The 27,298-nt window shown below is 38.9% G+C and overlaps 1 protein-coding gene across 9 annotated transcripts in view; it reads left to right on the top strand.

Annotated features, from left to right (window-relative positions):
* LOC125227821 (phosphatase and actin regulator 1) overlaps positions 1-26,767 on the top strand; it is a 79,492-nt gene extending 52,725 nt beyond the window's left edge. For 5 of the 9 annotated variants that reach the window (XM_048132182.1, XM_048132175.1, XM_048132184.1 and 2 more), the window contains 9 exons: positions 9,734-9,844; positions 11,973-12,158; positions 13,611-13,809; positions 15,864-15,896; positions 18,329-18,514; positions 19,767-19,894; positions 21,854-21,993; positions 22,787-22,923; positions 23,064-26,767. In XM_048132182.1, coding sequence (XP_047988139.1) covers positions 9,734-9,844; positions 11,973-12,158; positions 13,611-13,809; positions 15,864-15,896; positions 18,329-18,514; positions 19,767-19,894; positions 21,854-21,993; positions 22,787-22,923; positions 23,064-23,079 — 1,136 coding nt within the window. In that variant the 3' untranslated portion in view covers positions 23,080-26,767. The remainder of the gene's footprint in view (positions 1-9,733; positions 9,845-11,972; positions 12,159-13,610; positions 13,810-15,863; positions 15,897-18,328; positions 18,515-19,766; positions 19,895-21,853; positions 21,994-22,786; positions 22,924-23,063) is intronic. The other 4 variants (XM_048132176.1, XM_048132183.1, XM_048132178.1 and 1 more) reach the window with 4 other exon arrangements.
* The last annotated feature ends 531 nt before the right edge of the window (positions 26,768-27,298 follow it).

Genomic DNA, 27,298 nt, shown 5'->3' with positions numbered 1-27,298 from the left:
GAGATAAAAAGTAATCGATAGTATGAAAATCTGGGCTAGGCTGGGGACTGCAGGTTACACGCGCTCATCCGTGACACGGGGACTGTGATACCAAGTTCAAAAATTAAAAATAAGTATTTTAAAAGTTTTTTTGAGATAAATTGCCTTTTTAACGAGCTTGTTGTTGCTTACTTTTCTATGATAACTACTTATCCTTTATAATCTTGTATTTAAATATATTTTCTTGATATCCTCTTAAATAATAAGGGCCGGTTGCACCAAACCGTCTGTCACCGTCAAAGCATTCGTAAAATTTTATTGTATGGGAAGTTTCATAGACCTCTGCTGCGTGACGATGATGTGTCTGTCAAATGTGGTTGATGCAACTGGCTCTAAAACTATAGTAAGTAATTCGAGAGACGTCATAAATATTAAATAACTAAGAGCACTCATGGAAAGAAAGGACAGTAACCCACAGCCTCGTGAATTTTAATGCTATTGTAAACGTTAACCTTTCGGGGAAAACTGTTTTTTGTAGCTTTTGTAAACATTAATTTATATGGAAACATCTCATTCACTCAAAGGTTAACTGGAAGAAATCCCTCAAAGGGATAAGTTCGCCTTTGTACTGTTCTTTACTGTAATTACTGTGTTTTTTGTTATTAATTGTACAATAAAGAGTTTATTACTACTACTACTACTGCTAATAATACAATATTAGTATCAGAATCGTATATGCAGTCTTGTTTCGTATGACTGCAATGCGACAGTTGAAAAAAGCACGAGGTAGAAATAAATAACTGCGATTCCAAATTGTTAGGTGTTGCGTGATATCGCGAGAAATGCTGGAAAATGTAGATTGCAACAAAAGCTGTTTTTTGAGACAAAAGTGAACGCGACGTTTACGTGGTAACATTTCTTTTTTAGCTTTCTAAAACAAAAGCCACTAGGTATTTAGTTATTGTTCGGTTTTTAGAAAGCGATCACGATGGTCAAGTTGACCCTTGCTTTAGGATTGAGGTACGCAGAGCGTAACATTACATTTCACAAAATTTTCTTCCAATAACGTTTTCGTAAATCTACCGTAAAGGAGATGAGTTGAAAGAAAGACGGATTTATGTTAAGATATTACGTGCTCCGACTTACGTTATTTCTAATACTTAACGAGTACTTGTCTCCAGGGATCAAGTGTGAGCTGTCACGCATAATTATTACCTACCTACATGTACCGAGATTATCTACAGTATCCGTTCGACGAAGGCGGATTTGCCAATCGATGTGATGAGGATTACCAGTTAGAGTATTATTCTAATCCCTTGCCAAGAATTAACGAGTTGATGGCACGACCCACATATAATAGACCCGCTCTGTTTTTTTTTCACATCGTAAATGTTTATGTTAGCCCGATTTTAATAAGATGTTACACCGATACTATACTAAACAGTCAGTGTAAAAAATAACATTTCTTCAACCACCTTTTAAGTGACAGATCACATCGTATTGCACTGTTACAGTCGGCCCGTTTTAGGAACTAAAACTCACTTGACTAAAATAAGTAAGGTTCACAAAGTTTTTGTATTGGTGCGCATGAAGTGAATTCCAGTTACTGGGTTGTAACATATCGGCGCGTACGCCGATAAATAACAGCAGAAGGCGCCGTCGCGTGGCCTCGCGCAAGTATGTGCCGAGAGTGCGGCGTCGTGCAAACCGCCATTTAATTGCTCTCCTGAATGTCAATCACCACATTCCGTGAAATCGCGCTGCTAGCTTTATTTCCGAGCGGGAATTTGAAAATTTTAAATTTGAGTAATATTTAAAAAATATATCCATCATGATGGAATAAAGAATAAATTAGTACCTAGTGTCTGAAGAAGCACATGATTGCCGAAACAGTACCTGTCTCGCCGCGACATAGATAGATCATAAAATGACACGTCTTCTTCTATTTGTATTAATGACATAAGAATGACGTGCTGGCCCTGCTGATAAGATGAACTGCAATGGACCGCAGTAGATGACGGCTAGGTAAACTGCGCGTGAGTCTATGTTTCTCTTCACTTGATAGTACTACATACTGTTTACATAGGTATGTACCGCTGTTAACTGAGTGCTGGCATTTTACTTTACAAGTACTAAGATCTAAAGCTCATTTGGATTGTTTCCAGTGTTAGTTCTGTCAGGTACTTTGTTCTGTAAGCAATTCGCACCGAAATATAACTGTTGGTAATAAACAATCCGCGGAATTCGATTATTCTCGACATATTTACGAAAGCGTAATTTTAATTCATCTTTGTTAATGCTGGTTAGCCTGTGAAACATTCATTTAACTAAATAGGTAGAAACATGCCACAGGAATTTAAGTAGGTACCTACTAACATAACATTCACAATTTCGCAATCCAAAACACATTACAATAATATTTCAAACACGACGAGAATTTAGCTTATTATCCGAGGCCGCATCCCATTTGAAGCCCGTTTGTCCTTCATGAAAGCGGCTGAGAATGCTGGATTAGTGTGAGTTGGGTGAAAAGGCCCGTTTCCTCTGGCAGCGAGTGACGGCCGCGGCCGCGCGCCGCCCTTGACCTGCCGCCGCGCTTGTCTTCCGCACTCCGCACCGGCTGATCGCGGAAGAAGGGTTCTCGACATTTTTTTGTTCCTAATGTCAAACCGTTCCACTTTCAACAAGCATCTATCTGAGCGATTGCACTTGAGAAGCTGTAGATGTTTGTCTATAATGAGCGAGGCTGATTGAGCGTTAACACGGGACACTATACCAGTACTTAGTACTTGACGCGGCCAGCGTTGCTCCCTAATATGACAGTTCATTTTTGGATGGAGTAACTGTTAACGTCAAAAGTTTCTGAAGTTTTCGTGGGCATTTTACTTCTTTTTAGGGTTCCGTAGTCAACTAGGAACCCTTATAGTTTCGCCATGTCTGTCTGTCCGTCCGTCCGTCCGTCCGTCCGTCCGCGGATAATCTCAGTAACCGTTAGCACTAGAAATCTATAATTTGGTACTAATATGTATATGAATCACGCCGACAAAGTGCAAAAATAAAAAATGGAAAAAAATGTTTTATTAGGGTACCCCCCCTACATGTAAAGTGGGGGCTAAATTTTTTTTTCATTCCAACCCTAACGTGTGATGTATTGTTGGATAGGTATTTAAAAATGAATAAGGGTTTGCTAAGATCGTTTTTTGATAATATTTATATTTTCGGAAATAATCGCTCCTAAAGGAAAAAAAAGTGCGTCCCCCCCCCTCTAACTTTTGAACCATATGTTTAAAAAATATGAAAAAAATCACAAAAGAAGAACTTTATAAAGACTTTCTAGGAAAATTGGTTTGAACTTGATAGGTTTTGTAGTTTTTGAGAAAAATACGGAAAACTACGGAACCCTACACTGAGCGTGGCCCGACACGCTCTTGGCCGGTTTTTTTTTATTTACAAATGAACCTAATAAATTATATTATATGCTATTTAATACAAGTATCTACATATTTTTGCAGAAGGAAGCTGTTCACGTTGTTGCACTCACATGAAAACATTGTTTTTCAGTACTCTCTTTTCTAATATTGTTGTTATAAAGCGTAAAGTGCCTGTACCTAAATTTGCAGATTTCTCATTTTAAACGAGAAAAACGATTTCATTACCCGAACAATGGGAATGAAACAGCTGTCGTTCAATTATTTGCACGTCTGCTAAAAGAAATCTCTCAAGTAGAAAAGAACCTAATTTATTTCCTCGTTACGAATGCCAAGTTCTAAGTGAGTTTGGGAAAGTTAGGTCTTGGCAATCTGCATTGAATCACATTACAAGTTCACACACAATCACATTATTTACTGCTATATATGTCTGTGTATTTGGTTTAAAACACTTGTTTGGTACTGAGTTACTGACGTGTTCTCTTACTATACTGTGCATTTCAATGTCCAGATAAATAGGTCGGCACTGAGTTATAGTTCTTTTAAAATATCGGTCATTTTAAAATTAGATGTGGCGACGTGGTACTGAGTCACGTTACGTTAGGTACACAGGGCTAGTGCTATTTATAAAATATAGTAGTACGTTATTGTTTTGATTTGAAATGTAGGAACAGTAAAAGCGAGAATCTAAACGTAAACAGCATCCTTATGTTGCTAGGAACCCCTGCTAAGTCACATAATATTGAGAAAATCAGTAATAGCACATCTACATAACAGTACTTCTAACACTTAAGCTGAGTAAAATATCACTACTCACATATTACAGAGGTATTATACAATAATATAAATAGTTACCAGTCATCAAAAGTATGTACCGTTACCTACCTAAATGTAGAGGTAAAGGACAGGATGGTACCTAACCTTAAAACCTGGGATCTATTATAACGAAATGTTGCATACCGCTTACCTTTGGCCTTACTATATTAATTTAATTCCAATAATTTGTAAAACAGTGGTTAAACATTTGCGTAGTTCAATAAACATAGACGTAACATAATCATCCGTAATGTCTAAGTTTACCGGGCATCGTCGCCCGCCCACGTGCGAGCTGCGTTTATGTCACGAATGTTTCTTATCCACGTCATTCTCGTGAAAGAATCTCTCGGTTTCGCGTTAACGCGACCCAATTTAATCCATTAGACCAATTTATCTTCCCCCTGAAACATTCACATAACTTTTTCATAAATTATTTAACTCTTTATGCTGTTATTTGGTACATTGCGCATGAAAAGAGTGTTTAACACGGTCATTTGAAAATTCTTGTGTGAGTAAGAGCATAATAAATATAATTATGAGCACTTGCATTACATGGTTGTTAATTTCCCCAGAGACGCTGATAGCATAGCATGGAATACTTAAAAGGGTAGATATTTCTTGCGATATAAGTCTATCATTTCTTATTTCATCGCTCTAAGCGTTTACAGAGAGTTACTTTTTTCGTCTTTAAATTAGAGTGTTTATTAAGAAGACGAGATGTCGCGTCATTGATGTTTTCTACGCTTGTCACTGGAGATGTATTTAACGAGCTCGTGACTCGTGCCATATGATTCCCGAAAAAATCGTATTTGGCAAACCACAATAACATTATTGATCTTCAGATCCGCAAGAATTCTGAGTTTCCAAAGTTGACACTTTTAATGGTGCTTGAGATTATGCGCTCGGTAACTATATGAATAACTGTCCCGGGTTCACGCTCGTTGCTAGTGGAATGTGTGCAGATGTTCCATCTAGTGTACCGTACTCTTGACATTGCGTCTATTACTGGACTACCTACTACTGGCGACAGGTCCTTCGCGTCGTCCGCATTTCTGCCAAATTACATCACCGATCACTCTTCGAGTCGCCGTCTAACTAATATTATGTAATTAACACGACTAAAATTTATGTTTCTGGTAAACAAATCGTTTTTAGTTTCAACACCTAAGAGTCAACAAACCTTAACGTTTTGTTATCATAGTAAATATTTACACATATTTAGTTGTTAAAAAAACCGGCCAAGAGCGTCTCGGGCCACGCTCAGTGTAGGGTTCCGTAGTTTCCCGTATTTTTCTCAAAAACTGTTCAACCTATCAAGTTCAAAATCATTTTCCTAGAAAGTCTTTATAAATTTCTACTTTTGTGATTTTTTTCATATTTTTAAACTTATGGTTCAAAAGTTAGAGGGGGGGGGACACATTTTTTTTACTTTAGGAGCGATTATTTCCGAAATTATGAGAATTATCAAAAAATGATTTTAGTAAACCCCTATTAATTTTTAAATACCTATACCTATCCAACAATATATCACACGTTAGGGTTGAAATGAAAAAAAAAACTCCCCACTTTACGTGTAGGGGGGGTACCCTAATAAAACATTTTTTTCCACTTATTATTTTTGCACTTTGTCGGCGTGATTGATATACATATTGGTACCAAATTTCAGCTTTCTAGTCCTAACGGTCACTGAGATTATCCGCGGACGGACGGACGGACGGACGGACGGACAGATAGACAGACAGACAGACGGACATGGCGAAACTATAAGGGTTCCTAGTTGACTACGAAACCCTAAAAACGATGTAATAATCGACTTTATTGAAAAATTATAGCAGTCGAATTATAGCGGTCTTCTCTTCTAATGCCGCGGCCTCGGCATCGTGGAAAGCGGAAAAACCTTGAATCCGCAGAGGTCCTTCAAAAGTCACACGTGCGGGATAGGGTGTTGTGGTTACGTAAGATTGCAGCGAACGACGTCCTCGGAACTGTCAGGGTGCTCGGCCAAGGGCGGCGGATCGATCGGCGCTGAGCCCACAGTACGAACAAGTCAGCGCGCTCGCGCACCGACCCCCACTCCCTCCAGCCTGTTGAATAAACACCGGCGTCCTTGTATAACTTAACGCTTACAATGATTGAGAGTTATTGTATGTCAATAGACCTCCGGACCCATTGATGCTGAAAGCCGTAAAATAACAGTCCCCATTTTTAGTTGTTTATCTTGGATGCTTCGTCCCTTTGATGACTAATTTGATTTTATAGGGCGAGAAGTAATGACTTGATTACGTAGATATTTTAATTAATTTGGGGCTCTTTTGAAGTCGATCTCTCGTTTAATGCTGATATTGAAAAAAGTTCATAGGTGGAATGGAATTGTAATTTCTAATTTTCGTCCACAGCATATTGACTTGTCACTAAGTAATTAGCTAATTAGCGTTCTCTTAATATTGAGGATTTTCGATGTGAACGAATTATATTGTTCGATTACTTCGAACTATAATTTACTACACATTACCTAAACATTTTTTTTTTTTAATTTAATTTATTTAGAACACAAACAGTCGTAATATACATCATACATAGGTATAGTACATAGAGTACCTACAAAAAACTGAAAGTAATACAAACAGACCTGGAGGTTCATAAAATACATATGAAGTTAACTTAAAACAGTAGGTATGCAGTTATAAAACAGCGTAGTACATAGTATAATAAATACAACGTAGTTCAAAAAAGAAATGCAACACATACAATTACGATTCAAAAAGCATCAATAAATACAGACATCAAGGAATACCTATTGTTTACTATAATAAAGTTATTTAAAAAGTTTACGTCTCACTTGCAATTTTAAACTAGATAACGAATTATTAAAGGGATCAATATCGAATAAAAGTTTATTATATAAACTGGGAACTCGTCTGAAAAAAGTATGCTTAGCATAGTTCTTACGAGAAAAACTAACATGGAATAAAGGTCTAGGCCGCAAGGGGAGACGCGGACAACCAAAGTTCACTAACTTCAGGAGATCTGGACTATTAATAGCACCTCTAAGAATTTTAAACAAAAACATTACATCTAAGTAATTCCTGCGATTGGATAAAGACGGGACACAAAAATATTTAGCCGCTAATGCGGAATTTTCAAAATAGTTACCAGTTCTGTAGGCCAGGGAACATGAATGAAACATGATTTTCCAAAGTCTAGACCAATATGTTTTTTATCTAGGTAGCATGAGATAGTTTTAAGTTATTGCAAGATGTTTAAGATGTAAAGTTTTTGCCAATTGTTCATGTGCCCGGTTGGAACTTTGCCATCTGTGTAATCTGATAAAAGTGGCAAAAGCTTGTACAGAGAAATATCACTCACTATCAAATCTTAATAACAAAGCTGTGTTTACTAAATATTCGCACGAAGTAGGCCAAGGCAGCGAGTATGATGGATCGTGTGGGTACCAAATATAATTATTGAATCAATCATAGTTTCGTTTTCGCGTAGGCGATGTCGGTGCGAAATTTTTGTCTGTCGGGTTGGTTAATTTTGTGTCGTGGGATGCCACAAAGCACTTCTTTCCTGTGTCGCACCTACCCTAATTAGTTAATTACTAATGACAGAATGGTATAAAAAAAAATGTTTTTATGATCAGCAGACAAGGTTAAGTAAACTTATTTTTTAACCGCCTTCCAAATCTCAAAGGAATGGGTTTTCAATTCGTCTGTATTTTTTTTTAATGTTTGTTCCTCGATATCTCCGTCGTTACTGGACCGATCTTGAAAAATTTTCTTTTGATTGAATGTATATGCACACAGATTGGTCCCATTTTTCTCAGAACCCAGTTCTGATGATGGGATCCTGGAGAAATCGAGGGAACTCCTCAAATCTGAAAGGCATACATATGGTGATTTTTGTGTTTTTAAAGGAACAGCATGCATTTACGTACGGAACAGTGACATTTGGTGCAGTGGAACTCCTGATGATGGTCAGAATGGAACTCCTCAAATCTGAACGGCACACTTATAGTGACTTTGGTATTTTTATAAGAACAGCATGCACTTACGTCCAGAACAGTGACATGTGGTGCAGTGGAACTGCTGATGATGGTCAGAACGGAACTCCTCAAATCTGAACGGCACACTTATAGTGACTTTGGTATTTTTATAAGAACAGCATGCACTTACGTCCAGAACAGTGACATTTGGTACAGTGGAACTGCTGATGAAGAGTGAGCCGCCCCTGGTTAGAGTTCCGTTCTGATAATCATTCTCATCTGTAAGTACTTCAGAATCATCCAGATTTCAAAATTGGTTCAGAAATGGCGGAGATATCGAATAACAAACATTAAAAAATATACAGACGAATTGATAACATAATCCAACATTTGAAAGTATTTATCACCAGAACCCCAAAGGAAGGCGGTTTTTTTTTTCTTAAAAAATATTTAGTTTAGGTACCTTACATTATTCGTACGTCGGTTAGGATCCTGTCAGGTAAAAATTAATTTCTCATTCTTGTGTCACTCACATGACTTTTTGTCGATACATATTTTTGGCGCTTTGTCCGCAACTATATTCAATACCTTGACTGTACATAATAATTTATAATCTATCTTTAAACTGCTGTTAATTTTATACTAAAGCGTTAGATCTTCTCAAGAATTGTGCCAAGTGATCGACTTTGACATTGATTATTATTTGTTTCTCGTCAGTCGGTTAATTCTGTGTCGCGGGATGCGTCAATTGCGTTCCCATAGAGCGGCCAAGGACACGCGGTGGGCGCCGCGATGAATGGAAACGCGTGCCGCCAGCGCATGTTTCCCATTATTAGCCTGATCATACCCACATTATCCACCTCCGTGACAGTTTACCTTGTATCTGTTGCTACGGGGTGAGGAGTGTCTTTTTAAACGGCTTTTTCGCATGACTGTTACACCTGTTGAAGCACAAGAAACAAACCACTGTTCATGACCCTAAAAATACGCTCTTATGTCGTTGTTTACTGCCTTACAAACAAGAGGAACGTACCTAATTCGAATCATGATTTTAAATTTGTCCCATGACGCGCTTGGTATTGCAAATTAAATCGTCGCGTCATCTCTGAGAACGTGCGTGAGCGACAATCATGTTGGGATGTAGCCGCTTGTAGTCGGCATAGATCTGTAAAGCGAAATACCACCCTTAACCCCGCACATTTATTGCCTCTAATAACCGGGCAAAGAACCGTAAAAGCGGGCTTTTAGCGAAAATCACAGCATAAACATAAAAACGTCGTAAATCGATCTTTTGTATTCTACCATTCTCTAGTTACGATCGTGATAAAGCAACGATACAAAATTTAAGATTCAATGTATAAGAAGCAATTTAGATAGGTATAAATACATTCCAGCCCTACGTTTGTTATTCGGTATTATTCCGTGTTTACCCACTTCATTTCAAGCAAAGTGCCAAAAGCAACATGCTGATAACAGAATTGCTTATAGTTTCCTATTATACAACGTTTGTTTATTTTGTTTACAGAACCAAAGAAAGACAAATTGGAAAATGGCGGCGAGCTGATGAGGCCCGAGCGTCCGAACTCCTTGACAGCAGGCAAGCACACGCGGCGGATATGTTATCAAGGAGACGTAGGTCAGTACCTAGTCGTAACGTCGAGAAATCAAACAGTTTCTTTCATTTTAATTTTGATAAGAAGATATTTTTAATTATCTTAACATAGGTGTAAGGCTCAATGCCGAATTCTGTTTACTTTTTTAGGGTTCCGTAGTCAACTAGGAACCCTTATAGTTTCGCCATGTCTGTCTGTCCGTCCGTTCGTCCGCGGATAATCTCAGTAACCGTTAGCACTAGAAAGCTGAAATTTGGTACCAATATGTATATCAATCACGCCAACAAAGTGTTTTATTAGGGTACCCCCCCTACATGTAAAGTAGGGGCTGATATTTTTTTCATTCCAACCCCAACATGTGATATATTGTTGGATAGGTATTTAAAAATGAATAAGGATAAAATTGTATTGAATTTGATAGGTTCAGTAGTTTTTGAGAAAAATACGGAAAACTACGGAACCCTACACTGAGCGTGGCCCGACACGCTCTTGGCCGGTTTTTAAATATTTGCTTGCCTAATATTCAACTAAAATCTACTTAATTCTATTTTATTATTTTATCTGTAGGTACCTACTTCGTTTAGCGAGGCGAATATAATAAAACAAGAGAATTTAATTTCGTTAGGTTAGACACACACAACCCACATTCATCTTGATCAATAGTGTTGCCTCGTAAGTAAGTAATTGAATTTGCTTGGTTCAACTTTCGTTAGCCGCATAGGTACCATTAATCAAGCGATGTGCCCTTGTCAAGTCTCAGAAAACTTTAAGAATGAGTCTGCCTCATTTTTATTCGTACATTGTGGCTATGAAAACGGCCACTCGATATGAGCCACAAAAAGAGCCATTATCTAATAATTGCCAGACAATGTTTGTGTGATTCACCAATCTGGGCAGACGGATGTACCGAAGCTCATTGTTAGCCAAAAAACGTGGCGTAACGCGTAGTGGGATAGTACGGTTACAACTTACAACGTTCGTCACCGCGCATGAGGACAACATACATACATACATGTAAAAGTTTATTGTTTTAAACAAATAAGCATAACGGTATTTACGCACGTTTCCAGTTTCTCTTTTTATGTGTTTGTCAGTATTGTATAGTATGCAGCAAAAGAAACAACGTGGATATATTTTCCTAGACAATGTAAATTGAAATTACTTTTCCTATTTCCATTTCATTCGCGGCTTCTGTTTCTGACTCCAACAACAAAAGGTGTCACTCAAACTGAGTTGCGCCGTTTGGTGAGCCTACATTTTTGTCGAGTTGTAAACTGTAAATCTTCAGGATATAACGTTTATGCTACGGTAGAAACAATGCTAACTGAACCAGGAATATATCGCAAAGCACCGTAACTAGATGATTTATGTTATCCTTAGCTCTTTATGATCTGCGTGCAATTCTCTCACTGGATTTCGAACACCTCTGCTCGTACTCTTAACTGCCTAAAGGCCGATTAAAGGACCGAGGCGATAATAAACTCCTACCTCAATAGTGCAATAAAATCATTGTTGGAATTTACCCACAAGTTGAAGTGCCGATTGAAAGGTAGTATTTAATCCTATTTAGGTGCTCAATTGCAGCATAAATACTCAGTGCCATTCAGGGTTTTAGGAGAAAGCTGTATTGTGGGGATTGAAAATGAGTTAACCCCGTGTTTTGTCATTCTCACTTGTCAAATCTTACCGATTAGAAAAACAAATAAGCTGTAAGGAGTCTAAGACTGTCTCTTTCATTAAATTAGAGATGGCTCTCCTACGGGATGTTGGCCCTCTATTTTTAAGATATTACCACGCATGAGTTCTCGGGTCTCGAGGCAGTAGAGCGGATGTGTTTATATATACTTGGACTTTAGCTACATATGTTTTATGCTAAAAAAAAGTCAAAGGATGATGAGAGCAAACAGATGGATCGGAGACCTAGTTATTCTATTTTCATTGTTATTTTACAACAAGACGCATATTATGTGTATTTGTAACACGTAGAATAAGCTAATTTCAAGCAAAGTTAAAGCAGCTAAATGTCAATTAACCGTCTCAAAATCAATAAAAAACGATATTGGGTTGTGACCGCGAGCGTTTTACTTAAGCGACTAGGTGACGTATCTTATTTAATTTTATTATGGTTAATAGTTTCTGTTATCTTTCCAGTAGGCGGGTACGGGGAGCCCGGCGGCGACGAGCAACTAATGCTGTCCGAGCTGCCGGAGCCGCCCATAGCGCTGTCCGAGATCGGGCCCATCCCGCCGCCGCCCATGTTCAGCTCGCCCAGCCCCACGCGCCACCACCACCAGCACCAGCACCAGCATCAGCACCCGCAGCACACGCACGAGGACTGTACGTATCCATACAAACACTCATGACTCATGGAGACACTCATAGCGACTGCTTTTTACCGCTCGAAGCGTCGCTGCTGCGTTCTGAGGTGACCGATATAGCCAATCTTTGCAGCAAATTTGTAGCCACACTCACTGCAGGTTAGTACTCTGCGAAATTATAGGTATGTGATGGCCAGTGGTCTGGCTTGTAGCAAAGACATATGTAACTCCGTATAGACAGATAAAGTCTAAGAAAAAAACGTACCTCAAAACCATATAGAAAAAGGTACGGTGCCCTAGATAGCGATACACCTTTGGGGGACGCTCGGCTAGATGGCGCTAATATTAATATTTGACATATCAAGCTAAGAATATGGGCTAAATTGTCAAAACTGAGGTTCAAAAGATTTAAGCTTGTGTCGGGAGATGGCAGTCTATGCACTGTGATTACACATTTTACTTTGACAGTAACTCTCAATAATACTCGATCCTCTTTGCCTGTAGCTAGTGCTGTCGTACATCCCACCCATACACATAGGGCCGTAAATTGTGTATAAACTAATAATGTGTTTTGGACTCAAGGACTGATTAGTCATCACTGATAAAACCGCGCTCGACTCGAGTTGAGGTGGGTCAGAAAAATCCACAGACTGAAAATATAAAAGGTGGTTGGTTGTGTATGTTACCATTCATAATTATGACCTTTTAAGGCTTTATTTCATGTTTTGATCGAAAAATTACTAAAAACATTGATCTATACCAAAGTTAGTACCTATTTTTTTTTTAAAGAAAAGCAATACAATATTTTCCCAATAACATTGTTTTTATTCTTTCATCGAGAGCGGCATCCACATCACTGCCAGGATTACCGATTGATTGACATGATTGAGTGACTTTATTTCTTTTGTTTCGTTTCTTACCTTATTATGGTCCGTAGTTCGACTTGACTGACATTATTACTCGCAGCTTAACATTCAGTATCCCTAAAAAAAATGGTCTAGACATCTAATTAATGACACATTACATTTAATAAGCTAGTTATATCCATACAGCCGAATTATAATGCAGTCAAATGTAGTTTTAACTAGCGGATAAGCTATCTAACAGCTTTATGAAAAGAGAATTCACAAATTGTGATGCCAAATGCAAAACTTCATATCAAGTACTAGGAGTTGAACTCGTGTGAGGGAGAGTACTAAATTTTCTCGTTCCGTTTTCATAACTTTGTAATGGAAGTATAAAAAAATTGGATCTGTTGCCGCTCTTATTAGGAACGAAAGCATTTGAGAGCCCGAGTACTAACAACATAAGTCTTCGTCTGTGGCGAAACCGAAATCGGACATCTGTCTTCTTGCTCAATTTTAGACTTATATTTTCAAATTTCGAGGTAATTATTTAGCCAAGGAAAAACCACCTTAAATGTGTTTATATAAATAAATATATTGTATTAATAAGGCCTTCTTTATTGTAGCCGAGGACGAGGACGACGCGGACTCGGACCCGGAGCTCCCCGTGACGGACACGTCCCGCGTGGAGGAGATCCCGCCGAAGGAGCCGAGCTTCAACGCCGTGCCGCTCAAGTCCGCGCTCAAGAAGCGCGCCGCCGACTCCGGCACGCCGCTCGCCACGCCGCTCGCGCCCCGCCAGGACCACCACCATGCTAGCTTCAAGTCAGTATCTATTTACATGTCTACTTCTGTAACTGAGACCCACCTTCAGCTCAGCCACGACATTGCTCAACGGCCCGGCCACGACATTGGTCTAAGCGCGACAGCGGTGAGCGGCTGCCAAACGTGCGAATGAAAAGTCCCATCGCTGAGTCTCGCTCCGATGTATGGCCGCCGCTCACCGCTGTCGCGCTTAGACCAATGTCGTCGCTGAGCCGTAAGCGCGACAGCGGTGAGCGGCGGCCATACATTTGAGCGAGACACAGCGATGGGACTTTTCATTCGCACGTATGGCAGCCGCTCACCGCTGTCGCGCTTAGAGCAAGGTCGTGGCTGGGCCGTTACGGCATTGATCGAAGGCGGCAGCGGCAAGCAGCTGCCATATATTGGAGTGAAACACAGCGATGGGACTTTTCATTCATACCTATGGCTGCCGCTGGCCGCTGCCGCCTTAGAGCGTTTTCACATTATCCGATCCGATATCGGATGTAGGAAGGATGTGAAAGGCAAAATCAAAATGGCGCCTTTAATAGATAATAAATAAATAATAATAACGCATAATATTGTCTTCGGTTACCGCGATAGTTACTCATGAAATAAAACTATGGAAACGGATTAAATCGCGTATAATGAATTTAAAATACATCCCGACGTTTCGAACTCTTTACAGCGTTCGTGGTCAACGGGTGACTGAGGAAAATTAAAATGTGCAAAAGCTACCCACTTACAAGAAATATTAACGAACCATGACCACAAATAATATAGATTTCTAAGGCAGGTTCACACACTATTAATAAAGCCAGTTATACAATATTCAAAAAATTTTACCATTACTCTGTTAAAAAATAATTAACCAATTAATCTACACAAAATTGACAAAGAAACAAACTGCAAATGTCCAACACCATACAACACAAATGCCTCACAGCCTTCGTCGTGCTTGTTCCATTATCAGATGTACTACTGGATCCCAAGCCGGTGGTAAAGTAAAGCCATCCTCTCTATTAAAGTTTGGATATTTCTTGATCTCAATGGCCTCTCGCAACATTCTGGGTATATATCGCTTCTTCTTAGCGAGAACCAGAGGCTTGTCAAACTTTATAGCATGATTGACTTTATCCATGACATGTTCAGAGACTGCAGACCTTTGCCGACGGTGCTTGACATCCGCTATGTGTTCCTTCACCCGTGTGGAAATGCTTCGTTTCGAAGCAATTCCACACAATTTTGTGTAGATTAATTGGTTAATTATTTTTTAACAGAGTAATGGTAAAATTTTTTGAATATTGTATAACTGGCTTTATTAATAGTGTGTGAACCTGCCTTAGAAATCTATATTATTTGTGGTCATGGTTCGTTAATATTTCTTGTAAATAATTTTAACGCACTTAGACCAATATCGTGGCTAGGTCGTTAGTTAGACCAATATCGTGGCTAGGTCGTTAGTTTTTTGAGCGTCGGCGCGGCGTTTAATTAGCGCTACAGATAATGGCATCGCTACGTAGTTCCTTAACGTTACGTAGGCCAGCAGCCATGGAGTTAACTAGACGGCAGACGCCGACGCTCGGGAGACGATAGTATGGAGTACCTTTAACATAGTCAATTAATTCAATATTTGTAACTAAACACTTCGATAATTATATTAGAAGTTTCACTTCGGTGCCGGAAAACGTTTGAAAATGAATGTATCATCCAAATAAAATAATATACTATTCGAAACTAGTCCCAAGTTTAGATAAACAACCACAGCACTTAGCTAACGGTAAAAAGACTTCATGTATTGAAAATATTCATCATTTGTGGATATATTTACCGAAGTGAAATACATTTACATTAGATTTAACAAAAAAATAAATAAAGTAATAATAGATATAAATAGAAGTAAAATTCACATAGTACACTCTGTTCATATGTATGTAAATTTCTACACAACTACAGACTAAGGTCACTAAATTAAAATGCGCTAACCTGATACTTGATGTGATAGCTAACTATTAAAAGTGTAAATAAACCTGGGCGTGACTGAACTTGTTTGTTTCCACCATGCTCCGGCACAGACGGCCGCCGCCGAAGCCGAGGGCCCGATTCTGGTAATTGTCCACTCTGTCAATGTTGTCGGCACCGCCCACCAGCCCAGGACGGCCGCTTCGCTCTACCACCACACTGACAACAGCTTCATACCAATAACACACCTAAACTGATCACTGGTACACCTTATCTGGTTGCATTAAGGCGTACTTGTGTTCAGCTGGTATAGTCAAATGTAAAGATGGGTATGCAAAAATTGCTCAAGCTTCGTCGACATTTTTGAGCAACTTTAGTAAACCCATATTTTTACACTTAACTGTACAACTGCTGAGAGGTTGCACTATTTTACAAAGGCATTAGGACTTAGTAAGAAGTACACGTTAAAGCTACAGGTTGGCCGTTAAACGCCGCGCGTATAGTGGAATCATTCAGCGGTTGTGTGTGAAGCTGTTACATTGTCGGTCCTCTGTTTGATGCATCGTGCATTGCACGCTCTCGATGGACTAATTCAACATTAACTTAATTAGCTTGTGATATTGCGTTCATACCCTTGAGAATATTATATGATTTAAGGCCTATTTTGAAATAACTGTTTTAACCCAGAACAGTTAATTCAACTTTAACACACCTTTGGATAATATGAAGAAGTTAGAAGATGGAACGAATTTTATTTTCATTTCTACCGTTAAGATCTCCTGATTTGCAATCTCACAAGCTGTAAGATATGTTAAATTGTGCCTCGGTTCACTATCATCTTCTACATACTGTCGTGACGAATGCTGACTCCTCACGACCCCTCACTAGACCTCCTTTAACAATACACGCGCAAGTGTTGTGCACTATCTACTAATTACAATGATCACCACTCGTGTTATCGTATCGCTGATACGAAACTATAACGACTCCATATCGTTATCGTCAACTATGGTGTAAGCGGTGTTAGTGTATATTTAATGGATGGTATCAATGCCCTGCATTTCTATGTTATGTGTTGCATGTCTATGTCTCCTCCTTCATTTAGACGTTAGTTGTAAAATGGGCTTGACCAATTTTTTACCTTATGAGGGTATAAAGTGAAAAATTGGATACATCTCGTTGTAGTCGACCATATAGTAAATTAGTAATCTAAATATCGTTAGGCCTGAATTACAGGTGTAAGTTTTACAGACTTAGTAAGAACACAGTTATATGTTAGATCGAGAGGAAAATATAATATTCTTATTCAAAGACAGAACCGGGTGCCCAGCCAAGGTGAAAATCGCTTGCGCTACGACAACGAAACCCTTTGAATCATATTGTCATATATCCATATTGATTCTACTGTGGCAGTTGCGTTTTATTCGTTATGGAGCGTTAACGATTGGCATGTTAGCTACGCGCCCTAATATCTGATAAAATTGTGAATCTGGCCCTATGCGATTATAATTCTATTTTAGTTATTCATTAGTTTGATTGCTTATGGCATATGAACATGCTTGAAAAAATACAAATTGTTTTGTTGTTGTAGTTAACAATAAAAACAAATGATGTATGTAGTAGATTTTTCAACTGAATTGAAAACAAATCTCTCTAATGTTAGTTTGTAATTTACGACGTATGAATGCTATTTAAAGCCAAACTTTATTCTGTCATCTCTACCTAAGTAAAGCAACCAGCGCATCCAAAACACATACATCCTATATTATGTGAACACTAAAACAGAAAAGCTGGTATAGAAAGCTCTATAAAAAGTAACCTTTTATTGGTCTCGCGTGTACTTGAATGCCGTCATAAACATAAATCCCGAGAGTGAACGGCGTCACCCATTAAATTAGCGTATTAACGTGGAGCCGGGACTTTATTGTCGTGACGTCACGGGCTGCGCGACTTCCGACCACTCGTTCCTGTTTATTCACAACACTGCGCATTCAGAATGTTCTAACGTAGCACTAGATTTAAGGCATTAGTCATCAATATTTTAAAAGGGGTATCAGGTTTTTGGACTTAACAAAAAATAACAAACGTAATATAATTGTGATGTTAAAGTCAAGGTGAACGTCCGTCTCGTTTCAATTGTTTCTATTTTATGAATAGGGACCGACGAATGTAAAGCCGATCTTCTTATATGACGGAAGGCTTGGACTGTATGAGATTCTGTATTTATTTTTGTTTAATAATAGTCAAATCTAATTTAAACGGGTGAAAAGAGAACTCGCATGCGATTTTTATTACATTTTGCGGTACTTGATCCGTCAGCTGTATTGAATGTCACCGAAATAGTCCGATACGTCACCAAACTCGCATGACTGTTCGCGCGCTGTTAAAATAGTCCCTAACAAGCCTCCTCAGACAACCTATTCATAATATTTATAAGAATATTTGTTATTGTTTCTATCTCAATATTCCGCAACATCATTAAACCAGCATGAGTATTCACACCGCCTCAATGGGCCCTAATAAGCGTCCTGAGATAACCTATACATAATAACACTAAGAATACTTATTGTTTTTGCAGCAGTCGACCAGTGCGGGTGGGCAACGCGATGGAAAACAAGGAGAACGCTCGGCCGTGGGAGGGCGCGGGCGAGTACCGCGAGGAGCACGCCAGCGAGTCTGACCGCGTCGCTGCCAAGCTCGCGCGCAAGGAGAGCCTCAACATCAAGCTCGCGCTCAGGCCCGACCGGCAAGAGCTTATCAACAGGTAAACATGGTTGTTCAGTCCTCCGGTGCGGGTAAACTACTCGATGGAGAACAAGGAGTAACGCTTGGCCGTGGGCACGGGCGAGTACGCCAGCGAGTCAGATCGTGTCGCCGCCAAGCTCGCGCGCAAGGAGAGCCTCAACATCAAGCTCGTGCTCAGGCCCGACCGACAGGAGCTCATTTATTAATGGTACACAAGGATCGTGACAGTAGGCCAATAGTAAGGGTGTATCCTTAGGGTAGCGTCTGGTCTTAATATTATATTTCGTGATAACACTGAATAAAATAAATAAGAGTGAGTACTACAGTACAGAAAAAGATTCAAGTCCCCTCGAAACGAACAGTTACACGCCTCAATTTTATCTTACACAGATTTGACTGCAGCAAATTAATATCTACTACTTCTACTACGTTTCAAAATTCGTAATTGGAGTTTGAATTTGAACGAATCCAATGAAAGGATGCAAAAAACTTCTCAATGGTGTACAATCGCGTGTCACTGCAATGAATTGAACAGATGATCGCTACGAATCACCGATCCATGCCGAGGCGTTTATTTTCGTATGCATCGCCAGGCCAACTCATTGTTATCAATCTTTTATTTCTTCCTGTTCTGCTTTGATGACGCGCTCTTGGCACTGGCATTGATAGAAGCTATAAACCTACTGAAGCTATTATACGAGGCCGCGGTTTAAATCTGGGGCACTTTGTGACAATATTATAAACCATATTTCACTTAAATAGATATTATAAAGTGTGATAGAGGCGTATTACTGTTTATTAATTAAGGTTACCCTGAACTACGATATTTGGGTCGCAGCCAAGATTTCGCGTTAATCTGACGTTATGAAAACATTCCGGGCGTGGAGCTTCGCAGATTTTATTTTGCTCGCCAGTGCGCGAACGCAATCCAAGCGGTTACATCTTATTGTTGGCACTGGTTACATCATATACGTACACGCATTAATGTTATCTGCAGAAAAATCATTAATTTGCGAATACTTGGCTCTCGCGTTGCGTTGCTAACTAATAGTGCCAAGCGCGATTATCTCATACTACCTACTTTTCAAGCGCGCAATAGGTCCGTACCCTACGTGAAAACTTGCCATTAAACAGCAGAAACAAATCCTATGCTTTAAGAACGTAACAGTATGATTCGCGACCTGAACTCCCACACTTGGATTTCATCGGAACGTTGTGCGAAGTACCTTACCAGTGACGTGCATCTGTATGAAGTGTCTCCCCGGTCTCAGAAACATCCTGGTGGTGCAGAGCGAGCACGAGCGGCAGGAGTCGTGGGAGGCGATCGGCGCGCGCCTCATCCGCCGCCTGTCCATGCGCCCCACCGCCGAGGAGCTCGTCGAGAGGAATATACTCAAAAGTAAGACACCAACACTATTTATCTTAGGTATATTACGATACTAATGCGAAAACTCACCCTATTGCACTAAGGCACTGGTCTCACCAAAAGTGAGTGAGCTATGAGCTATCCGCTATAAAAACGAACAAAAGATAGTCGCTCCCGTGGAAATAAAAGAGAGAGCGAGCGATTTGTAGCTCATAGCTCGGCTAAGAACTATAACTCGCCCGCGCTATCATCGCGTCAATTTTATTTACACGGGAGCCGATAGTTCATAGCTTACTCGGGTGGAACCAGTGCCCAAACAAACTCTCTTCGGTCATATACGACGTTCTCAAATCAATAGCCCTACTTTGTCGCTTACCATAAGAACGACATTTGTTCGTATCTTTACACAAATTACCTATTAGAGCGTCGTTTTACTTGGAAATGGCACATATTGTAATATATCGCCACTTATTGCGATTGTCCTACTTTTATCAATTGTATCGTAATCTACTATTATCATACGCATACTAAACAGTAATATTTTCATTATTCAATTCCTACTTTCAACCTCCAGAGGTTGCTGATCATAAACATTTCAAGTCTATCAAAACACATGTGTCATGCGCATTCGTTTTGCAGTATTGAGATTTGTTATTTGCCGACCGAAACGGTTAATATATTTGACTTTGATGACTGGCACGCAATTACTAATACGCGTTTTACTGGTGCTGATTGATACAAGAAGTAAACCGTCAAAAACGGAAATGGTTAAACGGGCGAGGTGCTTGAAATCACCTTTTATTCATACATACATACATAAAATCACGCCTGTATCCCATAAAGGGGTAGGCAGAGCACATGAAACTACTAAAGCTTCAGTGTCACTCTTGGCAAGTAAGGGGTTGAAAGAAAATGAAACTGACATTGCAGGGGATACCCCCATTTGCCAGAATTTCATTTGCCATAATTTTACAGGTTGCCAGCCTCTCGCCTACGCCACAATTTAACCCATATCCCACAGTCGCCTTCTACGACACCCACGGGAAGAAGGAGGGTGGTGAAATTCTTAACCCTTAACCACACAGGCAGGCCTTTTATTCACCTATGAATAAGGGTGGGTGTCCAGGCCCCGTAGCCGAATGGCATTTCTGCGACGCGAAACGAAAACGAAACGCCGCGAAAGGTTGTCTGGCTCTGTCCCGCCAATACGCAAGAGCGATAGAGATAGATATCTACGAGCGTTTCGTTTCGTGAGCGTTTGTGCCATTCGGCTACGCACCCAGATCATATTAAATCTCCCGTCTGCCTTAACTTCTGCTCCTAAATATTCAAAATTTCGAGAAAGTACTAATGACGCAAAAGTCGTTAGATAGTTTGAAGAGGGCTAAATAATTAGACCAATGACATCATATCTTACCGTTGGCGTATTTCCCATTACAACAATATGCCCCGATGCGCTCTACTAATCAGCCATCTCAATATAGTGTGACTGTTCGATTAAAAATCATTTCAAATGTTTTTGTTCATTTAAAGCCTTACTTCTATTTTTTTACAGACCAATCTTCAAAAAAATATCGGAGCTTCCGTAATAGCCTATGTTTAGATCGATAAACAAGTTTTTTTAACAGAAAAGTCCATGTTTTTCTATGCTTTTTAGGGGATTTGAATGATTTAACATTTTAATTATAATGTAAATATTAAATTTGCAAACCATGTTAATGTATGGAGGTCCTTATTTAATAAATCATGTCAAAACGCTACAGAAAAGTTATAATCAAATGTAATTTGAATAGTGTGTTTCTACCAATGAAAGTTGTGTAAACACGACTAAGAGTAGTGTAATCCATAAAAAAACCGTTATTTCCGTGATTCATTTTGTCAATGCCTCCATTTGGCAGTAAAAGTTATACTATAAATATGGCACAAGCAGTGACTTGCTGGAAAAAGTTGTTTAATTATGTTTTAGGATTCACAGTTAATAATGTTTGGCAGGTCAATCACCTGCTGAGGAAAAGAAACAGAAAGAAGAAAAGAAACGGTATCTTCTTCGCAAACTTAGTTTTCGACCGACCGTCGACGAGCTCAAGGAGAAGAAGATTATACGTTTCAGTGACTACATTGAGGTTACGCAGGTAAGAAGTTTATCCAGCACGCGAAAAAAATCAAATACCTATTATATATGTTGCAAATTCCTGAATGTTGAAACTATTGAAATAATTAAACTTTGACGAATAGTTGTAAAAATTGTAAAATAGCCGCCCCGTGTGCTCAGGCCACGGCTGAAGTAAATTGACGTGCATTTGTTTGTTACATTAAACATTATTTGAGCTTCGCTTACACTGCAGTCGATGTCGGCACTAGCTTATGCTGTATGAAGTACATATTAGTTCCCCTTTAGCGTAGGAAATACCTATGTAGCTAAGGGCGCAATGGTTAGGACAGTAGGAGAAATTACTATATTACAAGGAGAAGCAGTGCAGAAAATTTGCTTAGATTTATATGCAGCAATGTACCTACATTGTAATGCGCTTTTCCATTTCCTTGCAATCTCAATCAACGTGGAGAAGTGTAGCATCGATTGTGTTCTTATGTATTTGCGACATATTCCAGGAAATGAGCTTCCCTTTGCTTGCATATAATGTAGAAACTTATTGAAGCCTGTTATCCTACGATTTGTTTCATTATATAATACGAGTATATTCCCCTTGTCTTATTAAAGATTAAGGACGGAATTATAAGTATATCCGTTTTACTAAGATTAGTCAGACAAAAAAAAAACAACAAAAAGTAATTTTAAATCTGAGAAGGATTTCGACTAATTTACCAAATTTCATAATGTTTGAGTCGTTAAACGTTTTTGGATACTTTAGTACATCCTTAGTATTTCTGTCACTATTAATCTGAACGTGTTGATGTTGACCACAGGCCCACGACTACGACCGGCGCGCGGACAAGCCGTGGACGCGCCTGACGCCGCGCGACAAGGCCGCCATCCGCCGCGAGCTCAACGAGTTCAAGAGCTCCGAGATGGCGGTGCACGAGGATAGCAAACATCTCACGAGGTACGCATCATTAACGATTCATTCTACATTATGCACAAACTATGCATATACTCATTCTTTACAAGCGTCAGAATGTATACAATAACATGAAGCGAGTATGGGTAATAGAGTGATTAGAGTAATAGTTTGTTTGGTCGCAGGTTCCACAGACCATGACGGCTGTGCTCGGAGCTCCCCCCGCGCCTTGTGCGCCACGGTTGAGGCGTGGTCGGCGACGCCGCACGCGCACGCGCACGCGCACACGCACGCGCACGCGCACACGCACGCGCACGCGCACGCGCACACGCAGCAGCCGCGCCGGGACCGCCCGCGCAGCGAGCGCGCCGACACAGCCGACGGCCGGAACAGCGCCGCAGCCGGCCCGCGTCGGTAAAGTGTTGATTATTCTAAACGTTGCGTTGTACCGCCGTTCTAAACTTACGTTTTGTATATGCGTCCCGTGAGTGCAATCTTGTTTTAATTGACTTTTTATTGTAATCCTAGTTATTGCCGAGTACAATTTTATTACTTTAACGGTATCGTTTTATGTTAAGTCGTATTCTAAGCGTACCTATACATTCTTTGAATTGACCTTCGAGAAAGGTTAGTGATACTGATTATTATGATGGAGATTATGCGCTTGAAGCTCGGTGTGAGGTGAGATTCGACCGAGTGGATCGTTTTGAAATGTGAAACGTATCCATCGTATGTAGATTTGTGATTTTTTCTTATATTGCTAGCTATTAGCTCCGTAGTCATTAAGCTAGATTCGATTTAAATCAATATTTATTTCGCATATATTTTTATGGTCACAATAAACTTTAACTATAATTTGAAAATTATAGCTTTATTGAGGGCGTACATTTTGAATTTGACTTTGTCGCGTGTCTTATTATTGTTGAAAGCGATTGTAAAACTATGGCCGCGAGATACTGCCAGTAATTTAAACCGTTTTATCGTGAGACGTTTGTAGTTAATTCAAAAAGGCAATGTGATATCGGCTGCGTCGTGATAGCAGTCAGGTTGTTGCATTACACTGTTCGACGCGAACGAACCCATATGTACTGTGTACAGGACCTCGCCTGAGGATGTAGATATTGGTATACGGTGTCAGTCAATAACCTAACCTAACCAAACAGAAGTAGGTTTCAGAATTTGGATTCCACAGTTGATTTAAACATTTGAGAGATTGAGAAGTGCTTCCAGATGCTGTGTAATGTAACAATAAACTAATTAGAACTAGATGCCATTACTACAAAATAATGTAACTTCAAAACGTAATTGTTTTTAATATTCATATCAAGTTAGAACTCGAGCATTCCTTTAATCGAAAATATCGCCGCTAATATACCACCTTTATTTTCCATTTTTTACGGCCGGTAATATGTAGCTTTGAATATTTACCTAGTAACTACGACACAGCGACTAAAAGCAAAGATCCTTCACACCTGAGAATTCAAGAAAAAAATAGTAGGTAATGCTACGACATATTTTAGTATACAGGGAAATGCACAGTGATTACAAAACGCACAGGCAAAGTTCACGTTATCCTAGCTAAGAAGAAACTCGTCCTAGAGGGCGCAAGCTAACAGATTTCTTATCATAGACAATTGGTAGCACAGTCAAATCGGCGGGAACAACTTGTTAAACATCTTGACGCTCTAACTTAGGACTAGCGTTAGTACTTATTCAACGTTGAACGAAGTATTGCGTAAATGACTTAGTAAATTGATCGAATAAGCTCGTATAAAAATTAAATTAAATTAAATTAATATAAATGCGCCTTCTGAGATTACATTGTTATCGTTTTGTACTGTATTACCGGTACGTTGTAATCGAAGTACCTTTTCATTTCCTCGAGAATGTTTGTATCGTCTAAAATTGATAGTATAGATAGAGAGCAATAATAATATCAGTTTTGTATATGGATATGTGAAAACTTTTAATCTTTAGTGTTCAGAACATGTTTTTATTAATTAATTATTTCTTAGTATGTATAAACTCATGATTAGAGATCGTATTAAACATCATTTTATATCGCAATGTTTAGTAGCGGTGCCATGTTGTGACGTGCTTTATACTAAAGTCAAGCGTATACTTGTGAATATTAACAAAGTTCAGTAGACCACACGGTACGGCACCGTAGGACGCATTTAGCTGACCTTTCGTCGACTTTATTATAAAGAATTAAGTCTGTTAAGGGTCAATTAGTGTGTCGGTGTCGGTACTGGCTCCCACCCGGTGGCGACCACTGCCGCGCGCGCCGCGAGGCGCTGCGGCCTCTCCTATACCGACCATAACATTGTCATTAACATAAGTTTATGTATTACTACACAAACATTTAATTATAATTCTCTCATGTTAAGCGACTTCGTAATCACACTACTTTATGCAATATTATAATAGAGAGCTACAAGAGTTGTAAATGATGGTTAACTTTGAGACCATTCCATTATAGTTACGATTGGAAGCCAAAATAACGACTTATTTTTCTAAAAAGTTTTGTTAGATTTGCAAATAAACGTTAAAATAAAATGTAGGCGTTAATCGATATTTGTATGAATAAGAAGACATTCAGATTTCCAAAGATCTAAGGCTCAACTAAATTCTTTTAACTAGCTTATGTATTGCCATTATAATTATGTATATATGTTATTGCGATATATTGTGCGACTGTTGATGTCTCAAATGACTGTTGGGAATGGTTATATATACTTAGCTGTTATATCGAAGATACATCGCGTGCAATTCACCCGTGAATTGTTGTAACGAAGATTATGATCAAGTCGTCATGTGCGTAGTTTAGTTAGGATATACAAAGGAAGGTAACGTACAGCGATGTCGCTTCAATTTAGCCGCTTTTATAGAAAGTTTTCGTTCGAGTACCAATCACGATAATAGTTGATAACTAGAACCTTTACTTTGAGTAAAAATAGATACTTACCAAAATATTGTGATACAACTTTTTATCTGTAGTATTCGCTCGGTTTATGAAAACACTTTAATTTCTTGGTGTTATATAGAGAATGTCAAAGCAAATATTGTCAATGCATTGAATCGTGTATAAAGTACATATGAAACAATTTTGAATATTTATTTAGATACGTTAAATAGAATGTTCACGACTCCCAGATATGTATCCGATTAGAGTAAGCACATTTGTTCGAGTATATCCTGGGCACTTGCCAAATAAATTTCCTAGGTTATTGTTACAGTTGTATGACATTCTCTTACATGTTAACCTCGAAGGTGCTATATGTTAGCAATATGTATGTACACCAAACAATCGTCATGGCTAACGATAGTATTCCATAATGAGATTTATGTGTATAAATTTACATTTGACAAGGCGTTCTCGGCAACAATTGTGTTGTAGCTAGAGAATTTATTTTTATACTTAGTATACAGGGGTGTTTATGAAAAGCAAAACGTATAGTTTGCATTTTTGATGTCATACCTTATTCAAGTCTTTTATGCACGTGTTTATTCTTTTTTATAATGGAAATATAAATTTTGGTAAACGTAAGAATATGTTAATCTTGTTACAAGAATTATGATACAATTGTATTATCAACAAGTCTTTTTGAATACAGATTGCAAAGTACCAATGAGAACATGTCTGTATATAATTTTAATTATGATGTAAATTAAGGAATCTCTTTTTTCCAACGGTATCGCGCGTCTCTTTTGTGCTACTACGATATATAAATTGCTACCATCAGTAATCAGTTTACTGTTGCTTTTATTTGAATATTGTGTAAATTATTAATGACATGTTGTAATAAGTATATTTTATAATAGCCATAATTACTTGTTTTATATAAGGTAAGTCTGTAAATACCATGATTATACATTAAGTTTTATACTCGATTGTGTTTTGTTTTATCTCCAAACCCTTCATTAAAATACAGTGCAGTAATCTGCAGTAAAAGCTGACCCTTGCATACATAAGGGTCAGATTAGCCTACACGTGTACACAGGGTGTTTTTATTCAACTATATGAAGATATAGCTCAAACTAAGCAACTTTTACTATGTGACTAAACCCGAAATCACAAAAAATGTCTGTTGCATACATTCTGTCAGATTGAATGTCGACATGTATGCTCTATGAAGGTCCCTCAGTTTCTTTTTTTCATTTTCTGTAAACATTGCTTAGTGATCTGTGCTGTGATCTAATCATTTAGGTATCCAGGTCATTAAAAAAACACCCTGTATAAATGTATAGTCACGGATCAGAAATCCCTACAGATGACTATACAAAACCTCATTAAAAACAATGGCTCAAATGCATAAATTGGACCGGCAGTAAAGTTCGAAATGAATAATCATTATGATCGCATTCAAAGGGTATTGTTTCGAGAAATGCTACGAGGCTTTGACCCGTGAGGCTGCGG

This window comes from Leguminivora glycinivorella, chromosome 7 (assembly GCF_023078275.1).
Source record: "Leguminivora glycinivorella isolate SPB_JAAS2020 chromosome 7, LegGlyc_1.1, whole genome shotgun sequence".
NCBI classification, from domain to species: domain Eukaryota; kingdom Metazoa; phylum Arthropoda; class Insecta; order Lepidoptera; family Tortricidae; genus Leguminivora; species Leguminivora glycinivorella.
The sequence above is the reverse complement of the archived record's forward strand: the minus strand, read 5'-3'. Positions and strand labels throughout refer to the sequence as shown.